The sequence below is a fragment of the Otolemur garnettii genome, unplaced genomic scaffold (assembly GCF_000181295.1).
Source record: "Otolemur garnettii isolate 467f Iridium unplaced genomic scaffold, OtoGar3 scaffold00081, whole genome shotgun sequence".
Lineage (NCBI taxonomy): Eukaryota > Metazoa > Chordata > Mammalia > Primates > Galagidae > Otolemur > Otolemur garnettii.
In genome coordinates, this window is record NW_003852476.1 from 81488 (window position 1) to 103109 (window position 21622).

The window sequence follows — 21622 nt, forward strand, 5'->3', positions numbered from 1 at the left end:
GCACAGCTGGGCAGCTCTGGGGAAGGAACAGGCGCACAGCTGGGCAGCTCTGGGGAATGAATAGGCGCATAGCTGGGAGGCGCTGGGGAAGGATCAAGGTGCACAGCTGGGCAGCTCTGGGGAATGAATAGGCGCATAGCTGGGCACAGCTGGGCAGTGCTGGGGAAGAAATAGGTGAAGCTTCTCAGAAATGGCCTAGGGTCTTCTGGAGAGAAGGGAGGCCAGGGGAAAGCCCTACTTTGGGAATGTCTATTGTATTTTGGGCGTTAAAAATGTTTGATATTAATTTTTTCTGAAAAATGATTGCAAAAGGACAATAAAATTTCAGATATGATTAGTTATTATTTCTTTTTGTATGGGACTGTATTATTTTGCTGTTTGTGAGTTTGGGATCAGGGAAGAGGCCCCTGATACTCTGCCCACATGTACGACTCTACTTAAAATCAGTCACAACACAACATGTAGAGACAAGTAACAAATACCCTTCTTACCTGCCTAGGTGTTCGGAGTTTGGACTGACCAAGTACATTAGATTCCTGAGGGTATGCAGTGGTTGTAATTGATCTAAATTTACATGCTAGAAAAAGCAAAGACTTGATTAATACTTTCAACTATGTTATAAATTAAAAATTAGTTCAGAACATATTTTCCGTACCTGAGAAAAACAAAGGTAAAGAATATTTCCATTCAATTTCTTCACTGCTCGAGTAAATTTCTGCTTGCTAAGGTTTTCCCCACAAAATTCACTGTAAAACAGACATAATTTACATAGTTTTGGGTTTGTTTTTTTTAGTAAGTCTATGTTAAAATGTCCATTGAGCTGTAAAACACACCGTGTGTCCTTTGCCTCCTCAGTAAACTGCATTTATCAGAGATTTTCGGGGTTTTTTTTTTTTTGGAGACAGAGCCTCAAGCCATCGCCCTGCATAGAGTTCCATGGCATCACAGCTCACAGCAACCTCCAACTCCTGGACTTAAATGATTGATTCTCTTGCCTCAGCCTTTCACGTAGCTGGGACTACAGGTGCCCGCCACAAAGCCTAGCTATTTTTTGGTTGTAGTTGTCATTGTTGTTTGGCAGGCCTGGGCTGGATTCGAACCTGCCAGCTCTAGTGTACGTGGGTGGTACCTTAGCTGCTTGAGCTACAGGTGCCGAGCCTATCAGAGATTTTCTAAGAACTACTCCCCAGTGAAGTAAATTTCACTGCATCTAGACAAATTACAACTGCATATGCCCTTGGACCAAGCAATTCCACTTCAGGAAATTAATTCTATGCAAATATTTATACATTAATGAAATGGTGAATGTAAAAGATCATTACCTGAAGCATCAACAGGGGACTGTAAGATCTTGATATATTTATAGATAGAAAAACTCAGTAAATGTCCACTTCATGCAGATGACAGATGAAGGGATACATGGCCCTGTGAGGTCCCACAAGATCTGCACCTCAACCTTCCTCTCTACCCTTGTTCCTCTCCCCAGGGCTGTGCACCCGCCATTTTCTTTGCCTGCAGCTTCCCTCAGGTCCCCCAGTGACCACACACCCACCCACTCAAACATAGCAAGCTCCTCCCTGCTGCCACAATCCTGGCCTCTCACCCTATTTTAATGTTCCCCACAGCACTCACCACCATCTGATATGTGCTGATTTATTACTGTGTTTTCCATTAAAATCTAAGTCCCAGTAGGATTTGTTTTTGTCGCCAGTGTAGCCCCCAGTGCCTGAAATCGTATGTGACACACAGAGGCACCTCACAAATATTTGTCAGAGAAACAACTTAAAAAGCAAAGTATAAAACGTTACAGTAAAGCATGCTACCATCTGTGTTTAAATGGGGGGTGGGGGTGGGGAGCAGTAGTGCTAGCATGTTTATATTTACTTGAAACCCAAGAATAATAGGGTGGTAGGCAGGTCTTAGTGAGAACTGGGGAGACTACTTATCTTTATTATTATTTTTTTTTAGTTTTTTGAGACAGAGTCTCACTTTGTCACCTTGGATAGAGTACTGTGGAGTCATAGCTCACAGCAACCTCCAACTCTTGGGATCAAGTAATTCTCTTGCCTCAGCCTCCTGAGTAGCTGGGACCACAGGCACCTGCCATAATGCCTGGCAATTTTTAGAGACGGGGTCATGCTCTGGGGAATCCACCTACCTTGGCTTCCCAGAGTGCTAGGATTACAGGTGTGAGCCACTGCATCTGGCCATTTTGTTTTTTTTCAATTTTAAACTACATGAGGTTTTATCGAAAATATGAAAAACAAAATTCAATTGTTACAATTTACACAGTGCCTACACATGAAGACCAGCAGCACGCCCCTGAACACCTTTTCCTTTTGTATTCTGTGTGGTCTTCTCAGACTTCACACAGAATTGTAACATAACAAACTTGCACATAAGGCTTTTACAATTAATCTTAATATTCCAGTTAGACCTTCTCTGTCTTGGTAATGCTTAATTTTTGTTTTGGTTTAATCAGAATAAATAAGAACAGCACAGAAAGTTGAGAGATCCATGATCAAGATGCTATCACCACCTCTGATTACTTGCCTGTTGCACAGCTTCTTGGGCAGATTCACATCAAGCATGTGAGACAAGATGTTGACCAGCTGAGTGGCGTAGCACAGAGCAGCACTGATGGTGTGTGCAGGGTTGTTATGCTCCATGTCTAAGGTACGATGAAAACATGATCACATACACAGCAACTTTTATTTCAACAAACATGCTAATGAACTAAGATCTTATGGTTTACAGTTTTATCATTACATTCTTGATAATCACACACTTATACCCCTGGCCCTGGGGTGCTATGAGGTCCTTTCAGAGTGCCCAGTGGACACTGAGCTCTGCCATTTACTGTTTGCTGCCCTTTTCAGGCAACATCTGTCTTGGTCACCTTTGTATCACCATGTCCAGCAATGTGCATGGCACAGGCATGTGCTCACTAAATGTCTGTAACTGATTAAGTGAACAATCCTTCTCCAAAGAGGAATTGCAGTTTTATTTTATTTTTTTGAGAGAGTCTCACTCTGTGCCCTGGGTCGAGTGCTGTGGCATCATAGCTCACAGCAACCTCAAACTCTTGGGCTCAGGTGATCCTCTTGCCTCAGTTTTCATTTTTTAGTAGAAACAGGGTCTCACTCTTGCTCAGGCTGGTCTTGAACTCCTGAGCTTAGGCAATACCCCCACCTTGACCTCCCAGAGTGCTAGGATGACAGGGTGAGCCACTATGCCCAGCCTACTGCAGGGATTTTAAAGGATTTTTCCGCGAGGTTATTTCAATCTCCATTTAGGACTAAGACAAACACACTGCAAAGATATAATCTAAAAGAAAGACTCAATGGGCAAATATACTTCAAGTATTGTCTTTTTATATAAACAAAACAAATCAACCCCCAAAAGGTGAAATATCTAAAAAATCTGTTGCTTCCATAAGCAACTGGAGAAACAAACAAAAACAAAAGAATAGTAAAATACAAAATGTTTTCAGCCCACCAAGTAATAAGATAAATATACAAAATGTGGCATATCCATACAATGGACTTATTATTTAGCCATAAGAGGGATGAAATATTGAAATATGCTATAGGGTAGATTAACCTTGAGAACAGCATGCTACAGTAAAAGACGCCAGACACAATGGCACTGCTCTGTGATTCCACTTAGATAAAGTGCCAGAAATATCCCATCTACAGAGACAGAGAACGCATGAGGGAAAGGGGCTGGGAGATGGGAGAATGGGAACTATGACACTTTCATGCCCTGTGCTTTCTGTTTGGGGTGATGGAAATGTTTTGGACCTACAGGATGATTGATAGCTGCACAATGCTGTGATTGTACTAAATGCCACTAAATTGTTCACTTTAAAAACTGTTAATTCTGTTATGTAAATTTTATCTCATGTGCACATATACATACACAGGTACATAAATTTTCAAAGAATATTCTGCATCTCACCAGGCCCCTGTGTTGTTTTCTTCTCTTCCACCCAATTGTAATAGGCGGAGTAGTCACCGTTGTTAGGAAGACTGATCCAAGGTCCTATGATGCTGATGCTGGTGTCTCCATTGTGATCGTCACAGACCCATCGTCCTGAGAGGTAGGTCGTCCTCCGGGCTTCAGCAAGCTTGCTCACAGTACTGGAGGTCATGGCGTTGTCACTCTCTGAAGACACATCTGCAGGATCTCTAGAGACAGAAAACACATACGCGTTTCAAGAGCTCATGCTTTAACAAGGGCATGCAGAACACTGGCCAGATGTGCCAGGACATCCACATGCACAGGAGCAGAGGGCACAGCCAGAGCACACACGTTAGGATATGGAGAAGCAACTTGCACATCTTCATTGAGGAGGACAGCCTCAACACCCCTTTAAATGCTTAAATCATTTTGAGGATCCCAAAGTGCTTCTGTTTTTATGGGCTAGATTACTGATATTTATACTATAGAGAAATTAAAATGGAGAAATATCTAGTGTCCAAAAACAAAAGAGCAGCTACTTTAGCTGGCAGCTCAGTCACTCCTGTGCTTTTCCTTGAGCCAGTTGAGGCGCTCCAGCACAAGTCTAAGTGCTGCGTGCAGACCCCAGTCCTATGCAGTATAGTCAGCCCCTATGCCCACAGCTCCCACATCCTGGGCAGTGGATTCAACCAATCGTGGATTTGAAAATATCCAGGGAGAAAATAACAGCAATATGCAAAAAAAAAAAAAAAGAAAGAAAGAAAAAAGAAAGAAACCAAATAAATATAACAACTATTTACATAGCATTTACTTTGCGTTAGGCATTATAAATAATTTAAAGATGATTTAAAATATAGAGCAGGATGTACAGAGGTTACATGCCAAATAGAACACTACCCCATTTTTTTTTTTTGCAATTTTTAGCTGGGGCCAGGTTTGAACCCACCACCTCCGGTATATAGGGCTGGTGCCCTACTCCTTGAGTCACAGGTACCACCCAGAACACTACCCCATTTTACATAAAAGACTTGAGCATCCTTAAAGTTTGGTGTCTGCAGGGGTCCTGGCATAACTGTATATTAAAAAGATATGTACTCAAGGGTCAAGGTTTTTATTGCTTCATCAAGGATATTCTTTTTCTTTTTTTTTTTTGAGACAGAGTCTCACTCTGTTGCCCAGGCCAGAGTGCAGTGGCATTTTAGTTCATAGCAAACTCAAACTCTTGGGCTCAAGTGATCCTCCTGCCTCAGCCTCCTGAGTAGCTGGGACTACAGGCATGAGCCACTATGCCTGGCTAGTTTTTTTATTTTTAAAAGAGATGGGGTCTCACTCTTACTCAGGCTGGTCAAACTCCCGAGCTCAAGCAATCCACCCACCTTTCCTCCCAGAGTACTGGGATCATAGGTGTGAGCCACCTTGCCTGGCCTGAAGATATTCTTAAAAGAAACTTTTTTCCTTCGTTACCTACAGTCGCATAGTGGAATATAACGCTGTTACTGCAACCTGGAGTTACTGCTTTGACAACTGTCAAGGCACCAAAAGTCCCACCATTGCTTCAGAGCCACTAGTGCAAATGTCAACATAGAAAAATGTGTTAGTGTTTTATTAAGAAGGCTTCTGTGCTGCACCAAGTTTAGATTCTGTTCTCTTGGCCAGTGGGTTTCAATACTTTTTCTTCTGCCACAAGGCACGTGTGACATAGAGCAAGCTAAACACCAGGGTACTCCTCAGGACTTTAGGGAAATGGAAAAGGACAAGAACTCTTAGTCTTAAAACCACCAGCTGTTTTTTTTTTTAAAGACAGATCTCACTGTGTCACCCTCGGTAGAGTGCTGAGGCATCACAGCTCTGAGCAAACTCTAATTCCTGGGCTTAAGCGATTCTCTTGCCTCAGCCTCCCAAGTAGCTGGGACTGCAGACACCTGCCACAACGCCCGACTATTTTTTGGCTGCAGTTGTCATTGTTGTTTGGTAGGCTGGGCTGGGTTCAAACCAGCCAGCTCCGGTGTATGTGGCTCGGGCCTTAGCCACTTGAGCTATAGGCACTGAGCCAACCACCAGCTTCTTTAAAACAAAGAAAAAAATTAATGGTATATGATAATATACACCAAGTAAATATTACACAGGACATAGAAGGAGGTTTTCTCCATGTTCTTCCTTCTAGTATACACAGAGGGTACCAAAAAAAGGTACACACATTTTATGAAAAAATTAAATCTGTAATATTACAAGAGGTGGCTAATGTGACTTGCAGTTTTGTGCAATGCTAATGTGACTAATGTGACTGCTAATGTGACTTACTGCAGTTTTTCCTTTCTCAAAATATGTATACGTTCTGATGGCTCCCTCTGTGTATGTTCTCTTTTTGAAGAAATTTCAGCCTTACAGAAAAGTTGGAAGAATTTTAAAGTTTTCTTCTATACACTTCACCTAACTACCCCAAATCATCAGTTCAGGAAAATATAATGATCAAAATCAGGTAATTGACACAGCTACCTTACTACTAACTAATCTACAGACCTCCTCCAATATCTCCCACTGTCCTGCGAATAGCCTCCCTGGATCTTAAACCTGGTCGACCCAGTCCTAGACCACACACTGTACTCAGCTGTCTGGCTCCTAAACTCAAGCAGCACCCGGTCATTCCCTTTTGGCCATTTCCTTCACAGAAATATGCATTAAATCTAATAGCTCTGACCTATCAGAATTTAATTTGGCACAATGTTTTTGTTTTGCCAGCTTTTCCCCTCCTTCCCTTTCAAAGGCCTAGCCAGCTGTCTTGACACACCAGTTACTGGATCATCCAATTTTCCTGTTGCTCCAAAATGCCACCTGAATGTCTTCTTCCGAACCTTCTGTCCTACTCTATTTTGAATGTGCCTTTTATTTTTCTATTTGCCAGCTCTTACCAGGAAGCAATGATCAGAATTTTAGGCTTTTAGGAAGTTGACTCTGGCAACAAAGTAAAAGCCAGACTGAAGTAGGGGCAGGAACGAACAGTTACAAAACCAGAAAGGGGCCAGGGTCAGGATCCAAGAAAAGGTGCCGGGGAGAGTGAGAGCAGCCAGAAGAGACAGAAAGCTCTGATGGGAACAGCCTGGTGGCCAATGAGAGAGTTAGTGAAAACCTTTGAAGAGGTTTCCAAATCTGCACAGCAGCAGCAGTGTTGGGAACGTTTAAACACTGAGAGTGTCTGCACACTGCTGCTGAAGCTGAGATCAAGGTGGTCAGTGCCTGACAGCAGCTGGCACAAAAGACAGTCACAGGAAAGGCCAAATCAGCACGCAGGACACCCTTTGAGAGACCCCAAGTACAAAGTGTTTTCTTATATCAGAGCTTGTGATTTCTCTGTGAAGTAGGCATCTCATATGCCCACCTAACAGACAAGAAGTAAGACTCTGAGGTTTAAGAACACGCCTCTCAGGCAACTGACAAATGGCCTAGTGGGGATGGCAGTTGATACTCCTCCTGGAGGCTCTTTACCAGGAGCGAGTGTCGGCCTCACCTGTAGCTGTAAGCGCATGCCTGGGCCCTGCTGAACTCACTGGCCCATCCCAGTTCAGTGTGTGCTGTGGGCTGAGATACATGGGACTTAAGTTTTACTACAAAGAAAATCAGCGATGCTGGAAGCAGCCAATAAATGAGGTGCTGATAGACTTCAAAAATAGTATTTGGAACTTGATCTAGTCCTGGAGTCAAAAAGACTTCTTACTGTACCTCACACCAGTCTTTACTTCCTCGATTGGAAAAATGACAGAGGTGAGCTCTAATATATGGGACCGCCGGAGATCTGCCAGACGCTCACAATGACTTCTTAAGTCAAGAGTTCTTTTTTCTACCAGGTCACCAAGTTTGCGGTTATGCCTCTGAATCTTCTCCTTTTTCTCTTGGTGCCTTTGTGCTCGACTGTAAAGCTTCTGATTCTTTTCCTTGGTTTTGAGGAGGCCTTCAGAATCTAAAATAAATAAACCACACCCAATAATTACAAGTACAGAGAATTCTTGTGTACTGCAGAGCCCACCCCTCAATTTTCCTGTAATTTAAACTGTAAGCAAAACCTCAATAAAGTCAACTAATGTTCACTAAGTGGAAATTTTGAGAGTTCAGTTCAAGGAGACATCATATGTAAGCAAAGAGACCACTACTAAAGTGACTCTGGATCCCAGGTGGCCACCGGTTAGTAAAAGGCGTGTGGAGCTGCAGTTCAGCATGGGAAGTGCCTGACCTCCTCATAACAAGCACCAAAGGGTCATGTAGACTAGAAAAGATATCTAATGCAAGTTTTAGAAACATATTAGTTATCCGATTTTCCTTAGAAACCTTTTAGGGGCGGCACCTGTGGCTCAAAGGAGTAGGGCCCCGGCCCCATATACCTGAGGTGGTGGGTTCAAGCCCAGCCCTGGCCAAAAAAAAAGAAAAGAAACCTTTTAGGTGTGCCTTGGGTTACAGAGAACCCAGGATAATCTCACAGCAAGCATTCATCCAACAAAGAATGTAGGCAGCAGAAACCCCATGAGCTTGGAGAAGTCACAGTGGGCCCTGAAGCAACCAGCAGGTGGGACACACACCCTCCCCCGCCAGGTCCCTAGAACACATATGCTTAGCATTTTAAGTGCTGCATGGGGGGAGGAGACGCATACTGACTGAAGTCCCTTCTGTGGGGCTCCCTCAGGTTCTAGACCCTAAGACCTGTTAGGACTATTGGGCCGTATCCAAGTTTCACTTGAGTAACAAAACCAAGTTGTAAACTCTCAGGCATATATTCAGGAGGCTTATACTCAAGTTTACAACCAACTTTATTATGTTTTCATGAAAATTGCCTCCACTTTAAGGTTGCAACCCCCTGATGGTCAGTTCCATTAGGTATCCTACAGTCTATCAGGGCCTTTTTCTCCCTTTCCACTATTGCAATCCTAGGTAATGCTCACCAAACCTCAGCCCATCTTCAGCTCAGCTCAACTTCAAGCCCTCTGGCCTCCTGGGATCCTTATCAACTCCAGCCATTCTCAGCAATCCTCCACCACCCATCAAACAGACCAAATTCCTTAGCCTTCATGCCACCACCCACCTGGTATACACCCACAGCTCCCTTCCACATACCCTCACTCCAGCTGTGCTCAATCACAACATATATGGAACCCCCGTACACTATGGAAGGCACTTCAATGTGCCCATGTATGTAATGATGGACCCTGAACCAGTCATCATGCCCAAACGCCCACCCCCATGCTGCTGTCCCCACCACCTGTCCCTGGGGATGCTCACTACTGCTCCTACTGTCCAGATGTTACTCATTCAGCAAGGGGAGCTCCACAGATGCTCCCCAGACCTTTCATTCCTTGGAACTCTCCTGTGCTGTGTCTAGACCGCTGAGATGGCACGCAGCTCTCAGCTCCTTTACTAGGCCTCAATGAAGCCCTGTACCCCAACTGGAAACAAGCATCCAAACTACCTCTTACTGAGGACCAAGGGGCCCAGGAGCTCAGCTGCAGGCATGACGGGGCCACAGCTCTGCTTCTCCTTAAGACGTGTCTCTTCACCGTGGCCTGTATAAACATGCTGAGTATCCAGGCTCCCAGTTCTGGCTGTGCTCACTTTCTAATGAGTTTACTCATTTTCATGATCTTTGTTGAGCTCTCTATGGGTTCTCAAATGAATCTATCTCACCATGGTTCTGGGTCACAGTGGTCAGATTTGTTTTTTAGGGCAGTTTCACATTTAATACTAGGAGTATGGCAAGCAGTATGGAGCAGGGCAGTTGCTCCATCTGTACCCAATGCAGCTCAGCCTGCAGAGTCATCCTTCCCTCCCCACCATGTCCCCAAAGCATAAAAACATTTGATACCATTTCTGTTATCTGTTCTTGATTATGAGGATAAGGAATTCTTTAGCATAGACCAACTCTGCCCTGATGCTACAGGCCAGCTAACTTTCCAATTTATTCTGTATAATATTTCTGTATTATACTATGTCAGATCATCTGTATTATTAAACCTTAAAAGATTCTAGAGAAATAATTCATTAGGCTCTACAATTTATAGCTTATGCTCTTTCCTGTGTGATATTTAACCATGACACAAAAACAGACTACTGGGTAGCAAGCTCTTAATCCATGGGCTTGACTCTAAGCAGAGCTTCCAAACCCACTCATGGGGTGTCCGATGCAGCCTGCAGGGTTATCTGTAGGGGTGGACATCATGAAAAGTATGCACAGATCCTTTTTTCACTCCTCAACTTTCATTAATGTTTGTGCATTTAAGGTGTGGCCAAAGACAACTCTTCCTCCAATGTGTGGCAGAGGAGAAAAAAGGTTGACACCCTTGCAGGGCCTTTAAAGTGTGTGCAAAATAATTAAGTAAGTGAGATGAAGGCTATGTTAACCAGTTTGATTTAAGTTTTCCAAATTATATATAAAATCAGCACATTGTACCCCATAAATGCATTAATGTATACAGTTATGATTTAATAAAAATAAAAATAAAATGTGTGCAAAATTTTGTGAGTTTGATCTAGACAATAGGAACTGTCACACATTTACATTTTTTTTCTTTCTTTTTTTTTTTTTTTTGAGACTACAGTCTCTCTCTGTTGCCCTGGGTAGAACACGGCAACATGGTAGCCTAGCTCATGGCAACTTCAGACTCCTGGGCTCAAGTGAACCTCTTGGCTCAGCTTCCCAAGTAGCTGGGACCACAGGTGCCTACCACAATACTTGGGTTAGTTTTTCTACTTTTAGAGATGGGGTCTTGCTCTTGCTCAGGCTGGTCTCAAACTCCTGAGCTCAAGCAATCCACTCACCTTAGTCAAATTAAAAAAAAAAAAAGAAAAAGCTTTCCTTTTATCCAACTTAATATTGTTGTAACATTTAGATCCTACATCCAAGGTAGATCCCAGGATTCTCTAGATTTTGAAAAGGTCACCAGGTAACTGATAATTTTCTGGGGATGGAAACCACTATTTCAGGGTCTCCTGCCTTAAAACCATGAGTTTTATTTTCTGTGGTGGTTGTTTTTGTTTTAGGGGATTAGGATGTGTTTTTTAAAAAGCTGTCCAAGGCTTTAAAGTTGCTCATCAGAGAAATGTCACACTAAATAAATTTGTCAATTCCACGATATGCGTAAGTAACTGGTGGCAGCCCCTGAACATGGCAACAGGGGAGGACGGGGAAAGAGGGCAGCAACATCCAGAGTGCACCAGGGGCCGGCTGCCAGGTGCTTGCAGCCCTGTGTACCTTCCCGCCTCACTTCTCCAGCTTAGTAACCATTAGAAACTCCCTGCAGGCACATCAGGGCAGATGCCCAGGGAGGAAGCTTCACACCTTTACACACTACTGTGAAACACCTGCTTACTTGTCTATTATGGATCTGGGCCCACTCGCAAACTGTTACCGGCCATGATAAGAGGAGCTCTTTTCAGACAAGTAGCAATAAGGAGACAAGAAAGTGATTCGTAAGTTATCATGGTGACTCATCCTAAGCTTTAAACACTTATCTTCAGAAATACATGGAGTGTTTCTAAAGATGCAGGATTTCTCAGAGGACTCTCATTCTGACAACTTATGATAAAGTATAAAGCATACAAATATAAAGTAAAATTAATACAGATTAAAATATGGAGACTCACTAAAGGGAGAAAAGGCCAGCACCCTGTGCTCTCCCAGGAGCCACTAACTATTGCAAGTGAGAACCATGTTATACTCTGAGCTTCCTGTTAGCTGAGGAAAATGGACCACACGTTTCTCAACTTTTTTAATTAAGGAGAGTAGGTTTTTGAAGACCTCTACAATTGTGTTTATATTTTAAAAATTCCTTATACAAATGTTTCTCAAGAGAGGAAGGCGTGTAATAAACTTCCTAAGCTGCCCCTGTCCCCAACATCTCACACCTCTCTGTCCCTCTACTATGTAAATCCTATGTAAATCCTATGTAAATCCACACGAGCCTTTTGTTAAAGGTGGAGGGAAGAGGACAAGTTACTTACTTCTCTTCATTTCTTCATTTCCTTTATAGATTGTTTGTTTCAGCTGCTCAATCCTCATCTTGCAGGACATTATTTTCCATCTCTGAAAAAAGCACACAATAAATACCACAAATGTCAGGTTTTTTAAAATTTTTGAGATAGAGTCTTACTCTGTCACCCTGGGTAGAATGCCGTGTAGTCACAGCTCACAGCAACCTCAAACTCCTGGGCTCCAGTGATTCTCTTGCCTTAGCTTCTCAAGTAGCTGGGACCATAGGCGCTGCCACAACGCCCAACTAGTTTTTTCTATTTTGAGTAGGGACAGGATGTTGCTGCGCTCAGGCTGGTCTTGAACTCCTGAGCTCAATCACCCACCTTGGCCTCCCAGATTGGATTACAGGGAAAAGCCCAGCCAGTATTGGTCTCTTAGGATTAATATGGTTATCTGGGATCACAACTTATTTCAGGTATGTTTAGAAAATGTAATGAAGATAGACCAACATAATTGTATTTGTCACCACAGTGAATTACAGAAAAGGAAACAAATTTTGTATAATTCAGTGCAGAAGCTGCTTAGTTACCAGCCACATGTGGTAATTTAACACTCAATTAAAATTGAAAAAAATAATAAATTCAACTCCTTGCTACACGTGTTGACTGGTGGCTGCTATACTGGACAGTCAGACCCAGGACACCTGCGTCAGCTCAGGAGGTTCTCTGGGCACTCCAAGTTCTCCTTGCTTATCTAGGGGACTAGCAATGCCCCGAGTCATTGTACAAAGTAAGTATTACTCATAAATTAATAAAATTCCAGCAAAAGAAGTTTGCTTATAAAGCATATAACTGAAGATTTCCTGAAAAGCCTCCTAAAGTTATATAAAATGTGAAACTGTCCCTCCACATCACCAGGATGTAGGCTCAGTGTTCCCTAAAATAAATAAGTGATCAGAAAAATGAGACCTACTAGTTGAAAACTGTCCACAAAACATATTTTGTCTACTATAAAATTCAGAATATAAGCAAAATCCACTTCTATCACAAATATTCTTTTAATGTAAAAAAAATGAACAGAGTTTACTGTTATGAAAAAAAATTAAACACTGCAGAAGAGAAAAAAAGGAAATGTGACTTTGCTTGATTCCCATGCCTTAAGGGTAATCCTTCAGTATTAAAGTTGACTTTTCAGATTTTTTAAAGTGTATTTATATTTAAATACATACTCACACAGATGAAATCATACTTTACCCTAGCCTACTTTCTCTTTTAAAGAGACAGCATCTTGCTGTGTTGCCAAGGCTGAAGTGCAGTGGCACAACCACAGGGCCCACCTCCACCCCGGGTTCAAGTGCTCCTTGACTCCTGCTTGGCCTCCCCAGTAGCTAGGATTATAGCATGAGATAATGTGCCCAGCTCTAGCCTACTCTTTGTTTTTTTCCATTAAAAAACCTATTTTGGCCTAGTGCTGTGGCTTACACTTATAATCCCAGCACTTTGGGAGGCTGAGGTAGAAGGATCACTTGAAGCCAGGAATTCGAGACCAGCCTGTAAAACATAGCAAGAGCTATTCTACAACAAAATAGAGTTAGCTGCTATATAGGTGCCCACCTATAGTCCTGGCTACCTGGGCAACTGAGATGAGAGGCTCCCTTGAGCCCCAGAGTGTGAGTCTGCCACAAGCTATCACTACACACGCGGCTGCACTCCAGCCAGGCGGCAGAGTGAGACTCTCCTCTTAAATGTATCTTGGGCAGACTCGGCACCTGTAGCTCAGTGGCCAGGGTGCCAGCCACATACACCAGAGCTGATGGGTTCAAATCCAGCCCAAGCCTGCCAAACAACAACAACTACAACCAAAAAAAAAAAAAAATGAAAAGAGCCAGGTATGGCTGCGCCTGTGGCTCAGTGAGTAGGACGCTGGCCCCATACACCAAGGATAGCAGGTTCAAACTCGGCCCCAATAAAAAAAATAGCCTGGTGTTATAGCGGGCACCTGTAGTCCCAGCTACTTGGGAGGCTGAGGCAAGAGAATCACTTAAGCCCAAGAGTCTGAGATTGCTGTGAGCTGTGACACCATAGCACTCTACTGAGGGTGACAAAGTAAGACTCTATATCAAAAAAAAGAAAAAAAAAAAAAATATATATATTTTGGATAACTTTCCAGATGAATATATGTAGAGTGATCATATTCTTTTTAAAAGCTACATGGTGGTATCATAATTTCTTTCTCAGTCTTACCGATAAACAGATTATTTACGTATTAGGTTTATCACTTGTGCTACAGATTCTCAGCTTCTTTTTTACCCATAAGTCTCTGCATCCACCATCTATTTCCCTATGAGGCAAAAATGCTAGATACACAATATGTGCTCTTAAAAAAAAAATCAGTTGCCACGAAGTTGTCCCCCAAACAATTTTGTGTTGATGGATACTCAGAAAGGGAACATGAATGTTAAGTGTTATCAAATTCTTTATTTTCATGTTGTATGTATTTTTCCCCAGTTCAACTGTTAATTTTGCTTAAGGTTTTTAATATAGGCAATTGATTGTGGAGTCATCATGAAGGATAATTATGAAGTCCTGTATTGATGTAGAAATACAACAACAATGGGCTATTATCCTTTTTTGGCAAAAATTATATAACTTTTACACTTTTATATAGTCTGTCAAAATGCTGTCTTCTGGGGCTTATGAAAGTTCTCCCTACTCCAAGATTACATAAATCCCCTCCCATATTTTAATACTTTTATAAGCTTACTCTTTATATTTAATCATTAATCCATCTGGAATGTGTGTATGATAAATACATTTTGCCAAAAAAGGATAACAACCCATTGTTGCTGTATTTCTACATCAATACAGGACTTCATAATTATCCTTTATAATGACTCCACAATCAATTGCCTACATACTGTTTTTCCATCTACAGATCAGTGGTTCTCAACCTTCCTAATACAAGTTCCTCGTGTTGTGGTGACTCCCAACCACAAAATTATTTTCATTGCTACTTCATAACTATAATTTTGCTACTGTTATGAATCATAATATAAATATCTGATATGCAGGATGGTCTCAGGCAACCCCTGTGAAAGGGTCATTCGACCCCCAAAGGATTCACAACCCCCAGGTTGAGAACTGCTGGTCTAGATGAAATGTGTGAGAAAACCACATCACAAATGCATTTAAACAGAGGATTATTAGATATGATCAAAATAAATAAATAAGCTGTACCAACTTAAAAACATGTAGTATGAGGAATACTGATTTAAATATTTATTATGACTTACCAGCTGATCTGTTATCCATTTACCTTCCATAGCTTTTAACACTCTATGGAAAAGAGACATAGAAAACAGGCTCTTAAAATAGTAAAATTTTTTAAAGTTAAAAAATGCAAAACAATTCTTAAAAATAAGTTTTAGAAGTGGCTAGAAATACCAACATGAGACTTATGTTTTTCAAGTTCCTTATTCTGTGTGATTTTTTTCACCTCCTTCCTGTTGCAGTTCTATCACTGCCATGAGCCCTTCTAGAAAGGTCCACAGTCAACTTCAAGAATAGCCCTTGTCCTCAGCCATAATCAATAATTCCCAGTCATAATTCTTTTGTAACTAAAGAAATTTACTATCTAAAATGCCATGGTTAGTTCCCAAAGAAATGCAATAAGCCAGCATCTCTGAAGATTTATTCTATGGAATAAAGTGTTCTATGGGAAAAAAGAAAAGTTTGTGTGAGGGAGTGAGTTAGAGAAATTTCTGAGTTAAATAAACTGAAGCAGGTGCTAATGCAGGGTACATTTTGTAAGGTTTAAACTGCTCATGAATGTGTTTGTTAGACCACTGAAGACTCTTAAGAAACTCAGATCACACTCGGGATTGTTGGCATGGGTGTCTACTGTTTTCACCAGAGGACAGAGACCTCTGTGCTGGCACAGTTTGGGAAGGCTTTGCAGAAGAGACTGGCAGGGTGTGCAGAGAAGAGAAAAACACAGAGGAAGATACTGAGTGAAGGCACAGAGGCAGGGACACCTGGGATGTTTCTGGACAACAGTGACTGGGTCAGTTTGGGGCAGAAGGCTCTGTAGGTCAATTCTCAAACCCAGGGGGCAAGATATGCACCAGGGGTTTTTGTTAATAACTCAGATTCCTAGACCTCATCCTAAACCCAGTGAATCAGACTATCTAAGGAAAGGAGTCCTAGAATCTGCATTTTTAAACATTATCTTCAGTTAATGAATTCTGATGTAGATGATCTGCAGACCACACTCTGTAGAACACTGATACCAATGGAAGAAAGGTAAACACAGGACAAGGCCCTCCGGGAGCCACCAGCACCAGTTCAAGTCTGATCAGCCTCCTCCCCTGGACCTGTGGGCCACACATCCATTATCAGGGACGGGGGTTTGATCCATTTACCCAAATACTCACTGAGTGTCTACTCTGTATTAGACACCAGGTCTGAGGCCAATATTTTCTAGAAAATTGATAATCTCTCCTGCTTTACTCCTTCTAGATGTACTCTTTCTACACTTAAAGAGACTGTCTCTTAAATTCATTAAGTTAGCAATCCATATATCTGCATATCACAGCTAGGAATTAAATCAAGTGGTAACTAGATAACCCCCCCAAATTAAAAGGTAAAGCAAAAAACTCACTCTTTTTGAAATTCTTCTTGCTTGCTCTTAAGTTGGCTTAACCTTTCCTTCTTGTCAATAAACCTATAAGAAAAAATTCAATATTTTATTTAAACATTCATTTTGTTCAGTTCAATGAGGCCACACAAATTCCAGGGAGCTGATCACGCCTGCAGATCCATGGAAGTGTCTCTGTCCTGAAAGGGAGCACACTCTCCTCAGTGGGTGCACATAGCTGCTCACCATCTGACCTTTTAAAACTAAGTTAAATCTTAAACTTGAGGTCAATTTTAAGCCTCTGTTCCTTTTTTATGTAACTATATAAAGTTCTAAATTTCCTACACTGCTTTAGCTACTTCCTTAGATTTTTGATATGTATATTTTCATTATTACTTCTAATTTTTTGTAACTCCTTCTTTGACCCATACGTTATTAGAAGTATTTCATTTAAGCTAGGTGTGCTGCCAAGTGCTTGCAGGCCCAGCCTCTGGGGAGCCTAGGGCAGAAGGATCACTTGAACCCAGGAGTTTGATGCTACAGTGAGCTATTATGATGCCACTGCCCTCCAGACAGAGTGAGACAGTGTATCTTGAGAGGAAAAAAGTTTATTGCCTAATTTCCAGATACCTGGGCTTTTCTAGATAATGTATTATTGTTGTTTACCAACTTCATTCATTCTGATGGGGTCACAGAACATACTTGGTGTGATTTCAATCTTTCGACATGAGACTGTCCTAGGCCTTATAGAGACTCGGAGAGAGCTGCACATGTGCCTGAAAGAACGGGCACGCACAGCTGATGTACAGTGTCCTGTTATTGCCAGCTGGTTGCAGGCAGCAGCGTTCAAATCTCCTAGGTCTGTGCTCTTTCCTAGGCATGGCAGCCACCAGCCACACTTGTGGCTACTGAGCACCTAAAATGTGGCTGGCTATTTAAAAAGGATTTGGGAGAAAATTTTATGATAACATTATGGAACTAAGGTGAATGAGGTGAACCCAATAACCATTTTCAAGGGAACAAGGGTGATGCCACGTGCTGTAGCAACATGGTATGGAGCCCAAGAGCAGGCTTTTGGTGTCTCCTGAACTACAGCATAAAGGAGACACTTAACAGGTCACGGAAGCTCTAAAAACACAAGGAGAGAAGAAATCTTTCTAAAATATTACTTCTGTGACCCCATGTTTGTAACATACCCCAAAGATATTTACTTCTAAAAGGGAATAAATGGTCAATTCATGATCCTAATAAAATGTTCTCTCATTCCCCCCCACTACACATGAATCTAAAATGCAATGGAGTAATATGTCACAAAATTTTATGCTTAGATAACGTGACAATTTTAATTCAAATTAATTAAAATAGAAAGTTCAGTTCCTTAGTTACACGACATTCACATTTCAAAAGCCAATTTAGCTGTGGCTTATTGGACAGTTGGACAGTGTGGACAATGAACACTTCCACCATTACAGAAAGTTCTACTGGAAAGCTCTGCAAGATCCATTAAGATGGCAATGGAACAGTCATTAGAAAACTCAGAAACCACGGTGAATGCAGACAAAACTTATCAGTGAATCTATCAGACATTTACTATGTGCCTGCAGCATGTAACAAAGCATCCTTAGAATATTAAGAAATATGACTACATATTCTGTAGTTGACTGTGTATTCTTGAACACATCACTTGTTATATGCCTCTATCTCCCTGTGTCAAATATGAAAAACTAATATGCTATTTAGTTAGAAAACAATGTGGTAACTTCTGCTGATAATACCAACAGCCAGTAGAAAACAACAAACTTACAAGGCTCTCAGACCATGTAAGGGATTGAGATGGGTGATAAAATATTTCTTTTAGAAGCTGTAAAGGTTCTCCTTTCAGATCTGTTGTGAAATACCATTTTGTACTAAAACTAAATTGAGATGATAGACAACGCTACCCAGTTTTATACTGAGCTGGCTTTGTTAAAAAAAGCAAAAGAAGGCTAGGCACAGTGGCTCACACCTGTAATCCTAGCACTCTAGGAGGCCAAGGTGAGTGGATCGCCTGAGCTCACAGGTTTGAGACCAGCCTGAGCAAGAGCAAGACCCCATCTCTAAAAATAGTTGGGCATTGTGACGGTTATCTGTAGTCCTGGCTACTTGGGAGGCTGAGACAAGAGAATCGCTTGAGTCCGGGAGTTTGAGGTTGCTGTGAGCTCTGATACCACAGCCCTCTACTGAGGGCGACAACATGAGACTGTCTCAAAAAAAAAGAAAGGTTGATAATTTATGACTAAGACCCCACAGGCAAATATAGCAACAAAAATTAATAAATGCAACTTAAATTAACTACAAAGTTTCTGCAAAGGAAATAGATTTATAAAATGGGAGAATATATTCTTGTATATGTCTATGTATATATAAGAGAATTTATCTATGTATATGAACTATACAGCCAACAATAACATCCAGAATCTACAAAGAACCCAAATCAGCAAGAAAAAAAAAAATCAAAAAGTGGGTGAAAGAGGCCAGGCATGGTGGCTCATGCCTATAATCCTAGCACTCCGGAAGGCTGAGGCAAGTGGATCACCTGAGCTTAGGAGTTGGAGACCAATCTGAGCAAGAGTGAGACCCCATCTCTAAAAATAGCTAGGTGTTGTGGCAAGTGCCTATAATCCCAGATACTTGGGAGGCTCAGGCAAGAGGATTGCTTGAGCCCTAGGGTTTGAGGTTGCTGTGAGCGGTAATGCACCGTACCTCTACCAAGGGTGACACAGTGAGACTGTCTCAAAGAAAAAAAAAAAGGAGGTGAAGGACTCAACAGATTTTTTTTCCAAAAGAGATACACAAATGGCCCACATACTTGAAAATATGCTTGGCATCATTAATTATCATGGAAATGCAAATTAAAACCACAATGAGATACTACTTTAGCCCAGTCAAAATGGCCATAATTAAAAAGTCAAAAAGACAATAGATGTTGGTGTAGAGGCAGCGAAGAAGGAATGTTCACACACTGCTGGTGGAACACAGACCAGCTAGCCACTGTGTTCAGTATGGAGCGTCCTCAAAGAGATAAAGTAGACCTGCCACTGCATTCAGCTACGGCATATCTACCCCATTATTTCACAGAAAGGACACCTGCACCTGAATATTTGTCACAGCACAATTCACAACCTGCGAGCCATCAACAGTGCCCCATGGAGTACCACCCAGCCATAAAAAGGAATGAAATAATGTCTTTGTAGCAATTTAGATTGAACTGGAGACCATTCCCCCAAGTGAAACATCTTGGGAATAGAAAAAACCCCACCCACTGTCACTTGTAAGTGAAAGGCATACACTGTCATAGAGTCGTGTGATGGACACTGAAAGCCAAGAAGGTGAAATGATAAGGGTTAAACCTACCACTGGGCACAACATCCATTACTCTGCAGAAGGGCACACTGCACACCCTGACTGCAGTGTCACAGCAGTCACCCAGTGAGACAAAGACAGCTTGTGCCCCTAAATCTGTTGAAATTTTTTTAAAAGGTAGGGGAGATCCATATTTTGCATACTACTTTTCAAGTTAGATTTGTTAGATTTGTCATATAAAATACCTTATACCTTCTTCCATGCTAGGCTAACAGGAGCCTGCCACGCACCTCCCGCTGGGCAGCCCAAATCCTAACAGACCACAGAATGGTACTAGTCTGTGGACCAGGGATTGTGGACCACTGACTGAATGAACATCATAATTCATTTATATAAACCTGCTATAATCCTCTTGCCTCAGACTCCCAATTGCTATTCCAAATTTTTACTATTATCATGATATAAATGTGTGTTCTAGTGCACAAATCTTCATAAGCTTTTAAATTTCGCTATGAGAAATTCCTATGAACTGCTGAGTCACAGAATATTTACATACAAAATTCTGACAGTTATCTTCAAATTTCCTCTAAAACATTTCATATAACTTACAACCTGACCAACAGTGGGTAACAGCACTGATTTTCTCACTCACCCCCAAACACTAGACATTTCTTTTTAGTCTTTGCCAATCTGATTGGCCTTGGACCTCCCCTGAAGGCCTAATTCATTTGCCTTTATTTCACTATTAGAAAAGTTGAAGCTTGGCGCCTATGGCTCAAGTGGCTAAGGTGCCAGCCACATACACCTAAGGTGGTGGGTTCAAATCCAGCCCGGACCTGCTAAACAACAATGATGGCTGCAACCAAAAAAAAAAAAAAAATAGCTGGGTGTTGTGGTGGGCGCCTGTGGTCCCAGTTACTTGGGAGGCTGAGGCAGGAGACTCGCTTGAGCCCAGGAGTTGGAAGCTGCTGAGAGCTCTGATGCCACGGCACTCTACCCAGGGGGACAGCTTGAGGCTCTGTCTCAAAAAAAGAAAAAAGAAAAGTTGAGCCATCTTTCGTATCTCATTGGTTACTTACTTTTCTTATTTCCCTGTTCATGTCCTTCATCATTTTTCTATAGTTTTCTTACTAACATTTTGGCTGTACAGAATTTCCTGAACTTGTAGGCAAGTATATTTATCAATTTTTAAAAATCTGTTTAATAACTCTAGTTCCTGTGCCACTGACTGAATCTGCCAGTGAACCTGTTCTGTGCATGGCTTTTACAAAAACTATTTCCCATATTTTCTCTTCCATTATAAAAAGGTCTTCTTTATTATTTACTAAATTACTCCACAATTAAAATGTACTCTTAAATGGACTTTGTTTCCTAAAATTTCTTCCATCTTTTTTAACTTATGATTTTTTCTTCCATTTAAAAAGTCTTCCCTTAAGTTGACTTTCCGACAGGCCCCTCATGACAGAGACTCTGAAAACCAGTAGACCTGGTCACACGGAGCTCAGTGGTATGAAAGAAGTGCACAACCCAGGTCAGGCTTCTGAGGAAGTTTCTGGGGAATGACATTGTTCTACACTGAGGCATGAGGAAGGCATTATAGGCAATGAATTTCTGCTATGTAAAAAGTAATTTGTTCTACATCAAGTATTTCTACATATCAAGTGGGCCATTAGGGATGGAGCGTGCTGCTAATGTAGTGGAGGCTAAAGCATATCAACCTTCAGGAAGGGC

At 41.6% G+C, this 21622-nt stretch overlaps 1 protein-coding gene across 1 annotated transcript in view; it reads right to left on the reverse strand.

The window, feature by feature from the left end:
• The window catches only part of ATG14 (autophagy related 14), a 40036-nt gene that overhangs the window by 10395 nt on the left and 8019 nt on the right, over positions 1–21622 (reverse strand). Inside the window, exons 2-9 of the mRNA XM_003794395.3 lie at positions 16574–16636; positions 15207–15249; positions 11944–12025; positions 7681–7918; positions 3961–4190; positions 2554–2671; positions 656–746; positions 492–577 (exon numbers count right to left, since the gene is read on the reverse strand). Of these exons, the coding sequence (XP_003794443.1) occupies positions 492–577; positions 656–746; positions 2554–2671; positions 3961–4190; positions 7681–7918; positions 11944–12025; positions 15207–15249; positions 16574–16636 (951 nt within the window). The remainder of the gene's footprint in view (positions 1–491; positions 578–655; positions 747–2553; positions 2672–3960; positions 4191–7680; positions 7919–11943; positions 12026–15206; positions 15250–16573; positions 16637–21622) is intronic.